General features: G+C 34.0%; 1 protein-coding gene across 1 annotated transcript in view; it reads right to left on the bottom strand.

Annotated features, from left to right (window-relative positions):
- ASZ1 (ankyrin repeat, SAM and basic leucine zipper domain containing 1) overlaps positions 1-20,170 on the bottom strand; it is a 71,815-nt gene that overhangs the window by 2,671 nt on the left and 48,974 nt on the right. Inside the window, exons 5-12 of the mRNA XM_061165299.1 lie at positions 18,024-18,135; positions 17,347-17,481; positions 15,878-16,002; positions 13,972-14,047; positions 12,904-12,960; positions 11,623-11,732; positions 2,166-2,271; positions 1,233-1,346 (exon numbers count right to left, since the gene is read on the bottom strand). Coding sequence (XP_061021282.1) covers positions 1,233-1,346; positions 2,166-2,271; positions 11,623-11,732; positions 12,904-12,960; positions 13,972-14,047; positions 15,878-16,002; positions 17,347-17,481; positions 18,024-18,135 — 835 coding nt within the window. The remainder of the gene's footprint in view (positions 1-1,232; positions 1,347-2,165; positions 2,272-11,622; positions 11,733-12,903; positions 12,961-13,971; positions 14,048-15,877; positions 16,003-17,346; positions 17,482-18,023; positions 18,136-20,170) is intronic.

Here is a 20,170-nt window from a genome sequence, read left to right as displayed (position 1 = left end):
TTAGATATTGTTATACTCAATTTTCTTAAACATGGGGAAAATCACCTGTCCTTAAACCAAGATATATACTTCTACATGAGTACAGAAACAAGAACCAAAAAAAGCCCACACTCTTTTAAAAAGTTAAATTTAAAAGATACTGGGTTGGCAAAAAAATCCGTGTGGGTTTTTCAGTTACATCATATGGAAAAACATCATATGGAACAAGTTTTTTTGCCAACCCAGTATTATAAAAAGTCTAGAAAATAGAAGGAATATTTCATCTACAACCCTATCTCATTAACAGAGCTAATGAACGTTTAATTTTTGGTAATTTTTTTATATTTACACATAAATAAAAATTAGAAATACAACATTTTGCCTTTAACAAGTTGATATTTGCTTTTCATTATATTTTTCAACTGGCTGCATACCATTATGACAAATGGCCATACCATAATTTATTAAATCATTTTCACAGTATACTACACTTCCAGTACAAACAATTTTGGAATCATTAGACTAGTATTATTGAAAGATAAAAGCATTTTTACAGTCCTTGCCACATCCAGCTAAGCTGTTCTTGAAAGCTGTTTTAACATCAGTCTTACATGAAAATATTAGTTTGTCATACATGTATGACAAAACCCACTGGAAAAAAAAATAATAATAATAATAAAAAAAAATATGTGAATTTATGTAATAAAATAGAGATCTTATGTATAAAATAAAATTTATGTAATAAAATAAAAAAAAAAAAAAGAAAATATTAGTTTGGTGAACTATAACCAGTAATGAGTAGGGTAATACATTCCCTGCTAATTTATAGGATGAAAATGATATATCATTATTCTTTCAGTATGCATTTCATTAGTGACCAACAAAGTGTCTTTCCTATGTAAATTTCTTTCTTTGGAAACGGTCCTTTCCCCATCTGTCTAGTGAGAACTTAAGTTGCTCTTGTCAGAATTGCTTCACTGTCTAACATGTGCTTAGTCGCTCAGTGGTGTCTGACTCTTTGCAACCCCATGGACAGTAGCCCGCCAGGCTCCTCTGTTCACGGGGATTCTCCAGGAGAGAATACTGGAGTGGGTTGCCATGCTCTCCTCCAAGGGATCTTCCCCACTCAGGGATCAAACCCAGGTCTTCTGCACTGTAGGCATTCTTTACCATCTGAGCCATCATGGGAGCCCTCATTGTCTAACATACTGTGCTGTAAATAATTTTCCCCCTTTTAAATTTTAAATAGATACCTTCTGAATTAAGTCTTTTAGTTTGCAGACCTCTTCACTCAAATCTTCAACATTACTAACAAGTTCTTCACAAACAGAAGTAAAATTCCGGGGAGAAGCCCATTCTAGTACTATCTGTTAATAGTTTCAAAAGTTACATTTTAAACAATAGGAAACAACTTTTCACAACTTTATATCCACAAAAGTTATACAATACTATGAAACATTAAATTATATAACTGAAAGCATTTTTTTAATCAGGGTAAATCCTGACACCAAAAGAACTGAGTAATTTTATACAAATAATTGAATCAGTTTCCTGAATGCATTTATTAAATACATGTATATGTAACTATGGAAACTAATATTAGTAATAATATTTATGGTGAATAAATAAAGTCATGAAGGTTTGAAGAATGACATGATTTCCATGTCAGTATTATACAAAAATCATTGGAAAACAAATGCATTAAATATTTTTGATTACATACAAATAGCTAAAATTAAATCACATGAAAAAAACAAAACAAGTTTGCTTTAACGGGTCACTTACACTTTCTCTATTTAAAATTTCTTTCATTAAAAAATCCTTATATTGATATGATTTTTAATAACACTCAACACACTGTTTTGTTTCAACTTTCACTTGGGTCTCCTGTCACTTTATATTTTAAACAATTAAATTCCCTTTAAGAACAAATGATGAGTTCAGTACACAAATCAGTTTAATTTTTGGTCTGACTCATTTCTTTTCTTGAGGGCTGGAACATTAGCTTTTCAATTATTTCATATAAAAAGAAGTAATATTAAATAAATTGACTTATTTAGGTCTTATGTGATTTTGTAGAAGATACAGTTTTACTGGATCATTATTATTTACTGAATTATCATTAACTTATCTGTAATGTTATTTGCATTTATACTTGTCTTCACTTAATAATTTTTGTAGAATACCTTGTGAGAATTTACAGGCAACTCGGTAATAATGTTCTGTACAGCTGTTATTAAATGGCCACACTGTTTGTTTAATTTCAGAAGAAAGTTGAGGAACTCATCACCACTAAAGAGAGGAAATAAACAAACAGGAATCACTGATATGAACAATTTACTCCATTTTACTTAACTAGTTATTTACTGTTGAGTCATACGATTTATTATATTCTTTAAAAAATATCTGTAGAATAATAAATCTGTATTAGCAGATGAAGTAGACATTAAGCATACAAAGGAAACCAAGTATCCAATCTTGAAGATCTCAAAGTTCAGGATGAGAGGCAGACGTACTATTATAACCTAATTATTCACAGGGATATAGGAGGAACATAGGAACATATATAAGACGGAACACAGAAGTCCCAGTATTTGAGTGTCTATTATGTGAAGTCACTGCATTTGAATTTACATTTATTATTTTAAAAATTCCTTCCAACAGCTCCTGTAAGGTATATGTTACTAACAGTAGTTTATAGTTGAGATATCTAAAACTCAAGAGATAATGAACCTAGCATAAGTTGGAGTGAGGCATCTTCCCTGGTGGTTCAATGGTAAAGAATCCGCCTGCCGATGCAGGAGATGTAGGATATGTGGGTTTGATCCTTGGGTCAGGAAGATCAGATCCCCTGGAGAAGGAAATGGTAGCCCACTCCAATACTCTTGCCTGAGGAATCCTGTGTACACAGGAGACCAGAGGGCTAAAGTCCACAGGGTTCCAACAACAACATAACTGGGAACAGGGATTTAGTAACGTTTCACAGAGTTCATACTTGAACTGAGTCTGGAGCTTAAAAATAAGCTTGTCAAGTACATAGGAAGAGAAGAGATTCTGGATGGAGAGAATAGCAGGTGTGGAGGTACGGGGTTAGGAGGTCTTCAAAGTATAACTAAAGCACAATCGTGAAAGTTGTAAGAAAAGAGGTTATATGGGATCATTTATGTAAGGAACTTTTGTGACATGCTAAGGAATGGAATATTATCTTCTGGATAATGTATAGTTACTAAGGGACTTTAAACAGGGAAGTAGAAAATCAGACTTCTGTATGAGAGTTTATTTGGGGTATGGTGTGGATTAAAAGGAAAACAAAAGTGGAAGTATAGAGAATAATTAGGAGATAGTTTAAGAAATGTTCAGGAGAATAAGCTGAGAAACTTGGTGATGGACTGCATTAATAGGAAAGGAAAGGTCTAGGGTGATTCTAACTTCGTTGGTTTCAGTGGAAAATGGCACTACCCAGCAGGGAAGTGAATTTGGGGGTGGGTGGTAAAGAAATAAGTGGGTAAAGAGAAAACAATATAGCATAATAATTAAGAATATAGACTCTAGCATCAGGAAACCCTAAGTTTGAATTCAGTTTCCACAGCTTTATGATCTTAGGCAAACCTAATCTTCAGCCGAATATTGCTGTATCTCTAGAACTGAGATAACAGGACTGTCAGGAGGACTGAAAAGTCAAAGTCGCTCAGTTGTGTCTGACTCTTTGCAACCCCACGGACTATACAGTCCATGGAATGCTCCAGGCCAGAACACTGGAATGGGTAGTCTATTCCTTCTCCAGGGGATCTTCCCAATCCAGGAATTGAACCAGGGTCTCCTGCATTGCAGGTGGATTCTTTACTAGCTGAGCACCAGGGAAGGAGGACTTAGGAGATGCTATATGAAAAGCACATAGTATTTAATCTAGTACATAGATGGCATTCAAACAAACATAATAATGTTGATGATGGCAATGATATGAGTCATGTAGGTGCACTGATCAGTAAGTAGTAGAAAATGTCAGTCTTGTAGGTACTTATCCTGGGGTCCACAGACTGACTCATGAGGCTGCAAAGAATTCAGGGATCTGGTGAACTTATATGGGGAAAAATTACATCTTTATTTTCACTAACCTCTAAAAGAATTTCAGTATTACCTTCAACAGTGAATATAGGCACAAACAACAGCAGTATTAGAAGTGTCTATAATTTGCTAACCAATAGAAATCAAAACAATGATCATGGAGAAGGCCACCAAGAAAAAAGATACATATTGTGAAGAGGGGCAAATTGATAGCGGTATAAGAAAGAAAGCTATCAAAGTAAAAGTAGCCTAAGAAAAAGAAAATCAGGAGCAATTTCTTTTATGAAAGGTAAAGAATGGAATAGATTCAAGATGGAGGGAAAAAGTCAAGCATGTTAAATAATCAGAATTAATCCACTAATTCTGACAATGAAGAGACACTGATGATTAGTTTCAAAGACAGAAGCCAACTTATTGTGAAACCTACAAAGAAACTAACACAAGCTAAAAGAAAGGATAATAGGTAACTCAAAGAAAAAGAAAAAATGAAAATTTAAATGGATAATAAACATGGAATTATAATAAAATAAGATGTTATGTTCCAGTGAAATGACAAAAATTAGGAAGATGATTAATATCAAGAGTTGACAAATTTGCAAGATGACCTTTCTGGAGTGTTACTTAGTGGTATCTATTATAATAAAAACTCACACAAATTCTAATACAATAGGACCACAGTTCAAATAAGCAAATGCTATTATAAACAAAATTACATAGTCTTAATGAATGAAAGACAAATATATACCTTTCTTGTGATGTATACTTTTCAGGGCTACTGAATATGGATAGGCAAGTTATAAAAACACAGCTCAAGGGTATGCCTTTTATCATCACTGTGTGAATGGATACCCAGCCCTCACCCTAGAGCTGTAGAACCTACATACCTTTCCATGGAATGCCTGATAATTCTGTACTTATTTAAAGAGTTCCAGAGAAGCAGATATGGCATAGGTATGGTAGACTATATTATTTGATCAAATTGTCATGTCTCTTTCTACTGAGCCAGATACTACCAGGCCTCTCTCTGCCAGAGGATTACATTTCATGTCCCAAAGACATGAGGCTTGGCCAATGACTTGCTTTGGCAAATAAAATATGACTGGAAGTGATTGTGTCATTTTTGAACAGATGCTCTAAGAGCCACTGACTGGTTCTGCCACCTCTCTTTTCCCTTTGCCACAAGAGCGGTATGTCTGAGGTGGGGCTGTTTCTCCAGCCTATTCGCAGAATAAGAAGGAAGAGATTCACTGCAGCTAATCCATGATATAGATGGATCATATCATATTTCTGATGAAGAAATAAATTTTGTTACTATAAGTCAATTCAGATTTAGAAGTTATTTGTTACTGCAACACAAAAAGTATAAGTTGACTGAAACAATAGGCCACATTTAAAAATTTTGAAGTTAAGGATGAGGACAAAATTTATATTTTATACATTTTTTTTGTATTTGGGTATAGTCAATTAAAAAACAGTGTTGTGATAGTTTCAGATGAACAGTGAAGGGAATCAGCCATACATAAAACTTGTATCCATTTTCTCCCAAAATACAGGTACTCCAAATGGAAGAGCCCTGTGTTCACTGTAGACTGTCTGGGAAAATTAAGATAACCAATACTTTAATCACACAAATATAATGACTGGTATTATTTTCTTCCAGAATATTACAAGGGAACTAAGTATTTCTCATATGCATACATACAACTGGCATTATAACTCACACTCCATTTTATACTTGCCTTTTCTATTACTATGAGTATTTTTCCATGACATTAAGTCTCAAAATAATTTAAGTGACAGAATAAAATAATTATATTGATGTAATGTAATCCAACCATCCACTTAAATATCTGTAGTTTCCAAGTTTAGAATAGTTATAAATCGTAGATGTGAACAATGTTTTTATGTGAAAATTTGCATCTATATAGTTTTTTTTTTTGAAGGAGAAATCATTTTCTAAGTAGGCATAATTTTGAGATGCCTTTGATACATTCAAGTAGATATCAGGCTTGGAGAAAATGTTTGGGCAGAATGGCTGAAAATGTCAAGACATGGGTGAAACTTAGTTATTTCTGTTCAAAAAAATATCTCAAAGTAGTAATGAAATGATGATCAGTATTTTTAAATTGCATTCTCTAATTCTGAAAACATACTAAGGCTAACTGTAGAAGAAAGTCAATGTACTGTGCATGGGTACTCTTGTAACAGACTATTTTATAAAATTGAACACATAGAAGAAAAGTATTTTAAAACAAATCAGTAGCTAAATTGTTGAAGTCACATTACCAGAAGATTATAATCAATCAGTTCAACTTTTCCTGCTGTTAGTTTTCTTATGACTTGATGACTAATTTCTTCTTTAAAGAATGACTTTGAACAAATGGAAAGTAAAACCTTTTCCATAACAGCATGTAAACAAAGTCTGTGATTTAATAAGAAGGTCAAATTCCTGAAATATATGTCTGCTAGTTTTATTTTTTAAAAAATTTAGCAGCTGTAATAAGTGAACCATTCAGGATTCTATACATTCTTTAAATCTATTAAGCCTCACAGTGAAAATTCATAGAGGCAACTCTGACATCCTATAAACAAGTTATATTAAAAATTTAATTTGCAATTCAGTCATGTAGAACTTAAAACATTCCTTTATAGAAGCAATACATTAAAAAAGTAAAGACAGTGAACAGAAAGATGCACGGTTTTCTGATTTAAGTCATCATCGCAACTGAAATCCTTTACAATGTACTTACATACTTAAGAGTTGTGGTTATTCTGAAACAGTGATGAGACATTATTTTGAATATAGATCATCTTGTTATAAGGAGGTATAGTTAGAGAAAGGGAAATAATTTCGCAATAACATTTTTAAAGAAATCTGGATCTAAATTATTCCCTAGAAGACTTCTCTGAATTCTAAAATGGTATGGAAAGTTACTATTCCTGTGTTTAATTAATGTTTCTCAAAGTTACAATGTTAGTTTTAGGCAGGCTACACTAGTGATGCTACTTTTATGCATTTTATGCATTTGATGCACTTTTATGTGTTATATTTTACAGCACAGAATTTGGATGAACCTCAGGGAAATTAGACTGATAGAAAAAAAGAAAACAAAACGGAAAAATACTCCAGGTTCGATGCATGAGGCAGGGTGCTCAGGGCTGGTGCCCTGAGAGATGGGATGGGAAGGGAAGTGGGAGGGAGGGTCAGGATGGGGAACACATGTACACCCATGGCTAATTCATGTGAGTGTGTGGCAAAAACCACCACAATACTGTAAAGTAATTAGCCTCCAAATAAAATAAAATTTTAAGAAAAATGGAAAAATACTATATGACTGCATTTACATTTATGTAACGTTTGTGATATAACATCTTTAGAAAGATAGATAAAAATTATTGATTGCTAGGAGTTTCAGGGATGAGGAGAGGTGGTGGGAGTTATGAAGAGGTAGTATGAGGTAGCCTTGTGGTGATGGTATGTTAAATATATTGATTGCGACAGTGGTTATGTGAAGCTACACACATGATAAAATTGCAGAGCTACACACACACACACACACACACACAAATGAGCACAAGTATAACTAGTGAAATACAAATAAGCTATGTAAATTATATCAATGTCAGTTTTCTGGTTTTGTTAGTGTACTATAGTTAGGCAAGATATTAGGACCAGGTAAGAAGGGTGAAGAAGGGTGCAGAGAACATTCCTATACTTCTCTGCAATTTCTTGTGAATCTATAATTAATTCAAATAGAAAGTTTTAAAAAATCATTTAATATTGTGCAATATGTTTAAAAAATCAAACACTATTATTTTCAAGGCAATTTTAATTACTAATATTACTAATAATCAGTGCTTCACAAGTTTATAATATTAAAAATGAACTTTATTTTATTTATTTTTTAATTTTTTTATTTTTTCAGTGGGTTTTGTCATACAGTGACATGAATCAGCAATAGATTTACACGTATTCCCCATCCCGATCCCCCCTCCCACCTCCCTCTCCACCCGATTCCTCTGGGTCTTCCCAGTGTACCAGGCCCGAGCACTTGTCTCATGCATCCCACCTGGGCTGGTGATCTGTTTCACCATGGATAATATACATGCTGTTCTTTCGCAACATCCCACCCTCACCTTCTCCCACAGAGTTCAAAAGTCTGTTCTGTACTTCTGTGTCTCTTTTTCTGTTTTGCATATAGGGTTGTCGTTACCATCTTTCTAAATTCCATATATATGTGTTAGTATGCTGTAATGATCTTTATCTTTCTGGCTTACTTCACTCTGTATAATGGGCTCCAGTTTCATCCATCTCATTAGAACTGGTTGAAATGAATTCTTTTTAATGGCTGAGTAATATTCCATGGTGTATATGTACCACAGCTTCCTTATCCATTCATCTGCTGATGGGCATCTAGGTTGCTTCCATGTCCTGGCTATTATAAACAGTGCTGCGATGAACATTGGGGTGCACGTGTCTCTTTCAGATCTGGTTTCCTCAGTGTGTATGCCCAGAAGTGGGATTGCTGGGTCATATGGCAGTTCTATTTCCAGTTTTTTAAGAAATCTCTACACTGTTCTCCATAGCGGCTGTACTAGTTTGCATTCCCACCAACAGTGTAAGAGGGTTCCCTTTTCTCCACACCCTCTCCAGCATTTATTGCTTGTAGACTTTTGGATAGCAGCCATCCTGACTGGCGTGTAATGGTACCTCATTGTGGTTTTGATTTGCATTTCTCTAATAATGAGTGAGGTTGAACATCTTTTCATGTGTTTGTTAGCCATCTGTATGTCTTCTTTGGAGAAATGTCTGTTTAGTTCTTTGGCCCAATTTTTGATTGGGTCTTTTATTTTTCTGGAATTGAGCTGTAGGAGTTGCTTGTATATTTTTGAGATTAATCCTTTGTCTGTTTCTTCATTTGCTATTATTTTCTCCCAATCTGAGGGCTGTCTTTTCACCTTACTTATAGTTTCCTTTGTAGTGCAAAAGCTTCTAAGTTTCATTAGGTCCCATTTGTTTAGTTTTGCTTTTATTTCCAATATTCTGGGAGGTGGGTCATAGAGGATCTTGCTGTGGTTTATGTCAGAGAGTGTTTTGCCTATGTTCTCCTCTAGGAGTTTTATAGTTTCTGGTCTTACATTTAGATCTTTAATCCATTTTGAGTTTATTTTTGTGTATGGTGTTAGAAAGTGTTCTAGTTTCATTCTTTTACAAGTGTTTGACCAGCTTTCCCAGCACCACTTGTTAAAGAGGTTGTCTTTTTTCCATTGTATATCCTTGCCTCCCTTGTCAAAGATAAGGTGTCCATAAGTTCGTGGATTTATCTCTGGGCTTTCTATTCTGTTCCATTGATCTATACTTCTGTCTTTGTGCCAGTACCATACTGTCTTGATGACTGTGGCTTTGTAGTATAGTCTGAAGTCAGGCAGGTTGATTCCTCCAGTTCCATTCTTCTTTCTCAAGATTACTTTGGCTATTCGAGGTTTTTTGTATTTCCATACAAATTGTGAAATTATTTGTTCTAGTTCTGTGAAAAATACCGTTGGTAGCTTGATAGGGATTGCATTGAATCTATAGACTGCTTTGGGTAGAATAGCCATTTTGACAATATTGATTCTTCCAATCCATGAGCATGGTATGTTTCTCTATCTGTTTGTGTCCTCTTTGATTTCTTTCATCAGTGTTTTATAGTTTTCTATGTATAGGTCTTTTGTTTCTTTAGGTAGATATATTCCTAAGTATTTTATTCTTTTGGTTGCAATGGTGAATGGTATTGTTTCCTTAATTTCTCTTTCTGTTTTTTCATTGTTAGTATATAGGAATGCAAGGGATTTTTGTGTGTTAATTTTATATCCTGCAACTTTACTATATTCATTGATTAGCTCTAGTAATTTTCTGGAAGAGTCTTTAGGGTTTTCTATGTAGAGGATCATGTCATCTGCAAACAGCGAGAGTTTCACTTCTTCTTTTCCTATCTGGATTCCTTTTACTTCTTTTTCTGCTCTGATTGCTGTGGCCAAAAGTTCCAACACTATGTTGAATAGTAGTGGTGAGAGTGGGCATCCTTGTCTTGTTCCTGATTTCAGGGGAAATGCTTTCAATTTTTCACCATTGAGGGTGATACTTGCTGTGGGTTTGTCATATATAGCTTTTATTATGTTGAGGTATGTTCCTTCTATTCCTGCTTTCTGGAGAGTTTTAATCATGAATGGATGTTGAATTTTGTCAAAGGCTTTCTCTGCATCTATTGAGATAATCATATGGTTTTTATCTTTCAATTTGTTAATGGGGTGTATTACATTGATTGATTTGCAGATATTAAAGAATCCTTGCATTCCTGGGATAAAGTCCACTTGGTCGTGGTGTATGATTTTTTTAATATGTTGTTGGATTCTGTTTGCTAGAATTTTGTTAAGGATTTTTGCATCTATGTTCATCAGTGATATTGGCCTGTAGTTTTCTTTTTTTGTGGCATCTTTGTCTGGTTTTGGAATTAGGGTGATGATGGCCTCATAGAATGAGTTTGGAAGCTTACCTTCATCTGCAATTTTCTGGAAGAGTTTGAGTAAGATAGGTGTTAGCTCTTCTCTAAATTTTTGGTGGAATTCAGCTGTGAAGCCATCTGGTCCTGGGCTTTTGTTTGCTGGAAGATTTTTGATTACAGTTTCGATTTCCTTGCTTGTGGTGGGTCTGTTAAGATCTTCTATTTCTTTCTGGTTCAGTTTTGGAAGGTTATACTTTTCTAAGAATTTGTCCATTTCATCCAAGTTGTCCATTTTATTTCCATAGAGCTGCTGGTAGTAGTCTCTTATGATCCTTTGTATTTCAGTGTTGTCTGTTGTGATCTCTCCATTTTCATTTCTAATTTTGTTAATTTGGTTCTTCTCTCTTTGTTTCTTAATGAGTCTTGCTAATGGTTTGTCAATTTTGTTTATTTTTTCAAAAAACCAGCTTTTAGCTTTGTTGATTTTTGCTATGGTCTCTTTAGTTTCTTTTGCATTTATTTCTGCCCTAATTTTTAAGATTAAGATTAATATGTTTAAAAAATCAAACACTATTATTTTCAAGGCAATTTTAATTACTAATATTACTAATAATCAGTGCTTCACAAGTTTATAATATTAAAAATGAACTTTATATATTGATAACCTAATTTCATGAATCATTAATGCTGAAAATAGAGCTGAGCTAATGAGAAACACTTTTTTACTGCCATAAGCAAAAATAGTACCTTTAAATTTTCAACTTGACACTTAAATGATTTAAAGGGAGTAAGAGCTACACTATGAAAAATGTGAGATCTTTTAAGTAACTTGTTTAACAAAATGCAAAGAAAAAATAAGACAAAAATGTTTCTACATGAATTAAGAAAATGCACTGTTTTGCTTCTTGGTATTGGTAAAACCTGCCTTGTAAAGTACTTTCTATCTCAGAACACAGTATACAGCAAAAGGAACTACTGATATCTCTGGAAAAATGACGGTATCAAGTAAAATAACTCAGACATTATCAAAATTCAACTAAAAAGAAAAGGTGGTTCTAAACAGTATTAATGTAAACCAATAAGTTAACTTTACCTGATTTCCAACTTTGCCACTTCAGGTAATTCTCCAAATTTTATCTCTTCTACTTCCAGTTCTTTAAGGGCAGCCATAATTTTCTGCTGATCTCTACTGGTAATTCCATTCTAAGCAGAAATGATTTCAAGGTGCAGTAAGGTAGTCATGAAGAAGTGAAGTGAAAGTTGCTCAGTTGAGTCTGACTCTGCAACCCCATAGACTATACAGTCCATGGAATTCTCTAGGCCAGAATACTGGAGTGGGTAGACTTTCCCTTCTCCAGGGGATCTTCCCAACCCAGGGATCAAACCCAGGTCTCCAGCACTGCAGGCGGATTCTTTAACCAGCTGAGCCACAAGGGAAGCCCCAATGTAGTCATACTTGTATAAAATTTGAAATTACTGAACAAGATCTACCTGATTAATTCTCATCTTGAAAAAAATGCATATTGAAAAAAAATCATACTGAAAGATACACAAATTTGCTTGTAATTGGACTGACAAAGTTACATCAGTAAAATATTTAGATACATAGTGACTACAGTCAATTTTTTACATTACATAACAATGTGATGGATTCTAAAAACAAATGACTAGATTTTAATATACAATATAGTCTTTCCAGAAAATCATAATAAAATAATTTTTCCTACAAAATATTATCAGTGATTAAGTAAGAATTAAGTCTTCCTTTTGCCTGTGTTCTACCTTTAGTACTAACTAAATTTTCTATCCTGGATTTAGCTATGTAGTATGGTTTGATTTTCAGTGATGCTGAAGATTTCAAGTTTCCAATGTGTTCATACAGGAAGATCATTCCTTTTTATTAGCCTATGTATTAAAGTGTCTTTGATGTTTCCCACAGCTACTTTCAGATTGTTACTAATAATAGTTGATGGCAAAATAACTGATCATTTGAGAAGCTAGCAAAAGGCAATATTTGAACAATACATTTTTATACCCACGTGTATAAAAAAACCACCTCTTATTTCTGAGTAATTTGTTTTCTATGGTTTTATAAATCTATTTCATATTTAGAAACACAGCACCAGTTTTAGTTGAGATGTCATAACTAATATGAAGGAAAAAAATACCAACTTTATGTCTTCAAATATTGAGGCAACTTAATACTATAATAGAAAATTTTAGATATGGTTATCCATAAGCATATCTAATGAGGAACCTAGCAAAAGAAAACTCACAGTCTACAGCTGTAAGATTTTTAAAATAGAAAATGAAAAGATCCAAAAGATGAAAACTATGAAAGATAATGTCTGGGGTTTTTGAAATTGATACTAACCTTTGCAAGCTCATCTTTCCTCATGGTCAAAAGGTGTCTTAAAGTTATTTCCCTTTCCTGTAGAAAAGGAAAAAAATGCCACCTTCAATATAAATGAAATAGTGTCAGGGGAAGTAGGCAAGTATACACATGAGTTAGTCAGTTCTATGCTGCCCTCCAAACACCTTTCAACTTTCTAGAGGAGACAGCATGTGCGGGTGTGCAGCTCTATTACTGGGGAGATAGTAGGAAGTGTGATAATATGTATAATGACCTAAAAAGCATAGGTATAGCTAGTTTTCCAGAGTAAAAAAAACTGTTACAACATTTACCTGCTTACATAAAAAATAGCTCTATAAAATTTGATAGAAATTGTGTTTTATGAGTAGTCAAAGTTTATAATTGTATAAGATTTAACAATCAATAACACTTAGTTTTATTAAATAATTCTCAAATAGGAAGTTTCAAGATTGTACAATGAAAACCAATTCTAAACAACAAACAACCTAATCGAATGTGCATATTCCTAGGGAAAGCTTATCTAAAACAGTGCTTTACTGCGGCAGCATCAGCTACATGGCTGAGAACTGTCATCGACACAAACTCCATAATGCACGCTTAAAATACCTACAACAGTGCTTGTCATATGATCTAATTTAATATTTATGACACTCCTACACTAGGCATTACCATTCTTATGGAAAAAAAAGAGATTTAAGTAACACATTTTAGTTAATAATCATTAGAGCAAGAATCCCATACCAGGTTTATTTGGTTTAAAATCTTGCTGCTCCTAACATTCTATACAGGAAGATCGGCAATTCAAAAACACACTAAGGGTGTAGAAGTACACGGAGTTCTGCAAAGCTACAAGCAGTGGGTAAGAGCCTGATTCTAATTTCTGTAACTTTTTACAATACATTTTCAAAATGCTTCCAAGTTTAAAATGGGATGTACTATAAGTTATGGAGAAAAGTGCATCTGTCACTCTTTCATAAGCATGCTTATGAATTAATGTTAATTTAATGTTATGTTAATCAATAAATAAACATGCATACACAGTTCATTGTAGTTCATACAAAATCTTACCTTCAATAAATCTGTCATATGTTCAAGTCCAAGACCATGTAAAAATAATTCCAGATCTCCAAATGCTGTATATGAACTATACATATTGATAGCAATGTCAATTTCAGAACAGACTATAAGTGTACATATAATAAACATATATTTTAATGCACAAAAGAGAGTAATAATGATTGAGTCTATGTATAATATACAGGTATACCTCGTTTTATTGTGCTTTACTGCTTTACTTGCAAACATTTATTTTTTATAAATTGAAGGTTTGTGGCAACCCTCTGTCAATCAATGGCATTTGCTCATTTTGTGTATCTGTGTCACACTTTTGTAATACATGAAATATTTCAAACTTTCTCACTATTATTATGTTTGTTATGGTGATCTTTGATATTGCTATTAAAACTTGCTGAAGGCTCAGATGATGGTTACCATTTTTTAGAAATAAAGCATTTTAAATTAATACATGTACATTGTTTTTGCGGGGCCCTGGGAGCTCAGATGGTAAACAATCTGCTTGCAATGCAGGAAACCCGGGTTCAAACCCTGGGACAGGAAGGTCCCCTGGCGAAGGGAATGGCTACCCACTCCAGTATTTCTGTCTGGAGAATTCCACGGACTGAGGAGCCTAGCAGGCTACGGTCCACAGGGTCACAAAGAGTCAGACACCACTGAGTGACTGACACTTTCACTTTTTCACATTGTTTTTGTAGACAGAATGCTACTGCACACTTTAATAGGCAATGTGCATGTGTGCTAAGTCGCTTTAGTCGTGTCCAACTCTTTGCGACCCTATGGACTGTACCCGCCAGGCTCCCCGTCCATGGAATTCTCCAGGCAAGAATACTGGAGTGGGTTGCCATGCCATGCCCTCCTCCAGGGGGTTTTCCCAACCTAGGGACTGAACCCACATCTCTTAGGTCTCCTGCGTTGGCAGGTGGATTCTTTACCACTGGTGCCACCTGGGCTACAGTATAGTGTAAACATGACTTGTAAATTTGTGTAACTCACTTTATTATGATATTTGCTTTATTGTGGTAGTCTGGAACTATACATCAATATCTCTGAAATATGCCTATATTTGCAAATTTGATCTATGTTATATAAAGGAATAAGAAATGTTTCTTGAATGAAGATTTAAGTAAACAGAGAAAATGGTGATAGTAAAATGAAACTCATCTTTCCTAAGAAGGAAAATATTTGCTAATATTTATACGATGAACCTTGGAACAACACGGCTGGGCAGGCCCATTTACACATGGATCTTTCTCAGCAGTAAACACTACAGCCGCATACAGTCCTGGATGTGAATTCATGGATGTGCAACTGCAGACACGGAGGAACCTTGGATACAGACTTTCCAAGGGGGAGGGTCAGCATCCCCAACCCCCAGAATGTTCATGGGGAAACTGTGTTCCTTAGAAGAGCTCTGGACGTGAAAATCTCTTTAATTGCAGGAAGTAAAAATTTACTAACAATTTAAAAATGTAGGTAAGTAGAGAATAATGTTGTAGCCATGTATTGAACAACTGTGTTTGGGGGAGGTGGGGAACGTATTTTTATTTTTAGCTTATAAAATCGGAAATCTGCTGTAAAGAATTAGAAAGCAAAGTACAATCTAGTTTGAACACTAACAAAACTGTAACCTTAGAGCCTTTTAGAAATAAACTGTATTGTTGATATTTTATTTAAAGTAAAAAATAATTCTCTTTGCTGTTAATACATAGATATAAAACTTTTCTAAAATTCTGGAGAACCAAACATTTAAAATTTATACATTTCTAAGTAGTATTTTAAAATACTCGTAAAAGTTTAAAATACTGTACATTTTAAATGTCATCACATTTACTATAAGTAATAAAAACACACAATTTTTACTCATTTATAGGTATTGAACAAAAGCATGCTATGTTACCTAAATAAGTGATCTTTTTCTTTATCAGAATCTGTTCTCAATAGTTTACAAATAGACTCTTCTTTAGTTATCTGGTGAAACTTTCCTTCCAAAGAACTTAAAGTCAAGGAAAGCAAATTGAAGATCTGAAAAAGTTATAATAAGAATTAAAGCAAGATAGTAATTAATAATATTTTCAACAAAATATAAAACAAAACTAAAAATTCAATCTTGGTAAGTAAGTCAGAAAGACTAAGTACTCAGGTAGTATTTTAAATATATTATTAAACAGAGAGAAAGAAAGAAGCATGACTAAGGTACATAAACCTCAACTGTACACCTAAAAGATGTGAAATTCCTTAGTTTTTGAAAACTTCTTAGTTCTAACTTTTTAGTAAGTCAAGGTTAAGTCATATTATCAGTCAAGATACAAAATCAAATCTCACTTCAGGAAACAATTTATGACTCAAAATAATCTTTGATATTCATAGATTTCTCAGTATGTCAAATTCAGTACCATCCACCCTAAATTTAATAATGCAGTATATTAATGAAAAGTTTTCAAATTTTCAAAGATTAGGAGAAAAACTGTAAATTTCTTTTTAAAGTCTCACAGGGCTTCAGTGATTAGCACTTACACCAGAATAATACTGGAAATGTAGATATGAATTATAAAATGATAGGCATGTTTATAGGCTGCTTTTTTAAGGAAATTATTTAGAGGAAATTATTTTACATGCAATAAAAATGACATGGTCTGATTATTGTATGGTGGAAACTTTGGAATATCATAAGCTTCCAAAATCAGAAACTCAGTTTTAGAAGATCTTGAACTATATAACTTAGATTTAGAGTTGTACTATATTTGATCCTTGCTTAGAAATTACAGACCTTTGGCTGAAAGCTTTCATATTTAGACCAAAAGTTTATATCAATAAAATTATTTAATGTATGGCAAATATTTACTATTGACTTTATTATCTGAATGACAGTAAATCATACACCAAAATATGTTAATACTTTACTATATACCTTGTCAAATGTATAGGAGTAAATGTAGTTCAAAGGATTTCATTTTTAAATTGTCTAATATGTGTTAATTAAAATTTAAAAACAATAGTTTACATGTGCAAATTTTGAAATTTTACTAGCTATGTCAATACACTAATTTTTGAAAATTAATTACTTTTTGAAAATCAGCTGGAAGTGTTTAAATAAATAGTCTGTTATAATTTTATTTCTAGGACCAGATAAGACTTTATCATCCCTTTACATAGCTTTAAAATTACCACATTATAAATGCCTCTTATTTAGTAAAAAGATAAATACTCTAGTAAACTAAAGTTTTCATTACCTGGCGGGGAGAAAATTATACTGAAACATTTAATAATAGATAAATTATCATTATAGTAGTGAGTTCTAACAAAATCATACAAAAGTTTTACAAACAGTAATGTAAACTAAGAAAAATCAGCTAAATAACAGGATACCTCTAGATGTTTATTTCTTTTTGCAATTTCACTTGGTGTCTTTCCATCTTTGGTTTGTATCATTTTATTAGCTCCAAGTTCAAGCAACTTCAAAACTACATTTTTATGACCCTGACGTGCTGCCCATGTTAAAGCCTGTAAGTGGGGGGGGGGAAAGATTGTTTAAAGAGAGGGAGTATATATGACATAGAGAAGAAAAGTTCTCAACAGTATTTATGGCACAATAAAAAAGTGAACATGGTTAATTAATGGAATGATGCAATCTTATCATTTCACAATATAATGTAAACATATTTCCAATGTTGTAATTGCAAAGCAGACTGCCAGTATTCACTGATTTTGTAAAACCAAATAATGTCTTACTCAGTCAAGTGAAGTTACAGAGTAAAATGATTTATCTCCCAATCAGAGAACTGTTTTCTATAAAAAGGAATTCTATTTGTATTCTAATAGAATCCAGGCTTTGCTATGTGTTACAGTTTCTTTTGTCAAGGGTGCCGACCAACAGGGGCAGATAATTTCTTTTTTCTCATTGAAACTGTTGCTTTTCTTTACTGAACAGCAATTACATCCCAGCCCTTCTGTAATTTTTACTTCTTAAAACCTTTCTGCAAACTACTGATAGTAAGATATCAATGGCCTAGAGATAAAGAGAACTCTGTAGAGTCGGTTCTCACGGTATAGCCGTTCTCATCCTGGGTATTAACGTCTGCTCCACGAGCAACAAGGAGAGCAACCACCTGAGGATGGCCGTCACGGGCAGCATACATGACCGGTGTCATACGCCTCCTGAGGAGGAAGGAAAGAAACACTGTCAGTGCTGCCCTTAACAGTTCTTCAAAGGCTGAACTTTACCATCACTACTGTTCTGAGAGCAAAGAAATGGGAAAGCTTTTCACAAATCAGGGGAAAAAATCCAAAAGTCCAGTTTACCAGCAAATAAAATATGAAGGAGATTACACTCTTAAAAGTGTTGAATGCTTACATAGCACCCTCTAGTGAAGACATGTGTCTTCAAAAAAATCACTAAATGAGCCCATACTTTTTAATATGAGGCTTCATTAATTTACCTATTCACATAACAAAATATCAGAGTGCCTCACTATGCTTATGCTGGGAAAATAGTGATGAATGACACAAACAAGTCCCCCCCGACCCCATGTTCTCAAAATTGCTCATTTTATTTATTTTTTTCATTTATTTTTATTAGTTGGAGGCTAATTACTTTACAATAAATGTAGTGGTTTTTGCCATACATTGACATGAATCAGCCATGGATTTACATGTGTTCCCCATCCCGATCCCCCCTCCCACCTCCCTCCCCATCCCATCCCTCTGGGTCCTCCCAGTGCACCAGCCCCGAGCACTTGTCTCATGCATCCAACCTGGACTGGCGATCTGTTTCACACTTGATAATAGATATGTTTCAATGCTATTCTCTTAGATCATCCCACCCTTGCCTTCTCCCATAGAGTCCAAAATTCTGTCCTATACATCTGTGTCTCTTTTTCTGTCTTGCATATAGGGTTATCGTTACCATCTTTCTAACATTCTAAAATTGCTCATTTTAAATGCTTATTACACTTTAAAAATTGTATTTTATTTAGTAAAAATGTTTAAATCTCTTACTTTTTAATGTGTTCTATTATAATTCTACTTGAAGACTAAGAGAATTTTACCCTGAGGCTTATTTTAATAAAGAAAGACATCAGTCCAACAGTTTTGCCAGACTCAAGACTATGTTCTGGGAAAACACAGTAGTTTCCCTCTAGGGGATCATTTCCCCAAATTAGAGATTCAATCCCTCAACTCCTAGAAGTCATTCAGCTTCTGAACCTCATTACAAAGGATACCAGAAAGGTTCTCTTATTTCTACTTGGGCTGAACTTAGTGTCACAGTCTGCTTTAAAGGAGATAGAGGGTTCTGGGCTCAACCTTCCTGAGTCACCACCAGTGTCTGATCCATACACAAAGACCTGCACAAAACAACAGTAAATTAAATAATTTCGCAATGCTCGGTTTTGATCTCATTAAGGGAGTCTGTCTTGATTACTCATATTATATATACTACATGTAAACAATATTTCTCTGTAAGATTTGTTGACATAGAGTATACCCTTAATCTGGTCACTTCACACCAATGTCTTCACACAGAAGTTTCACGCACTTACCTGTCCCTTCTATTCTCTAGTATGTTACAGTTTCAATTTTTTATTAGAACTACACGCTAAGGTAGTTTGTCAAGCACTGCCTTCTCTACCTTGAATTTCTCCTACACAGTGGCTTTATTAGACAATCTTTACAAAGTGAAGTGTGAATTTCTGGATAGCTTAAGCAAATAGGGAGAATATATACCAGTAGAATGAGCTTGTTTGAGTAAACTGGTTATTCAAATTCTTTCCTAAGTCTAAATCAGACCGCTTGATGCTTCTCTTCCCATCTTCCTGACAATAGCTCAAATCTGCTCCTTCCAAGGTTCCCTATCTCCCAGAGCTTCCATTAACCAAATAACTCAGCCTAAAACTAAGCATCATTCATGACTTTTCTCCAGCACTCCATATACAAGTCATCAGAAGGTCCTGTTCCCTATTTTCCTATCATATTTTGAATCTAATCATGTCTCATCAACTTGTTAGCCACTGTAAGCAGTCCAAGCTATCACTGTATTTCTCTGATTTGTATTTTTGCAGTAGCCTTGTAACTGCTCTCCATGCTTCTATTCTAGCCACTTATTCTTTTTGAAAATGCCAAGTTCTTCCCCTCTTAGAGACTGTGCAAGTGCTGTTCCTTCCACCTTTCCCTTGACCTTCATACAGTACACTCC

The sequence above is a fragment of the Dama dama genome, chromosome 18 (genome assembly GCF_033118175.1).
Source record: "Dama dama isolate Ldn47 chromosome 18, ASM3311817v1, whole genome shotgun sequence".
Classification (NCBI taxonomy): Eukaryota; Metazoa; Chordata; class Mammalia; order Artiodactyla; family Cervidae; genus Dama; species Dama dama.
This window is presented reverse-complemented; position numbering and strand designations above follow the sequence as displayed.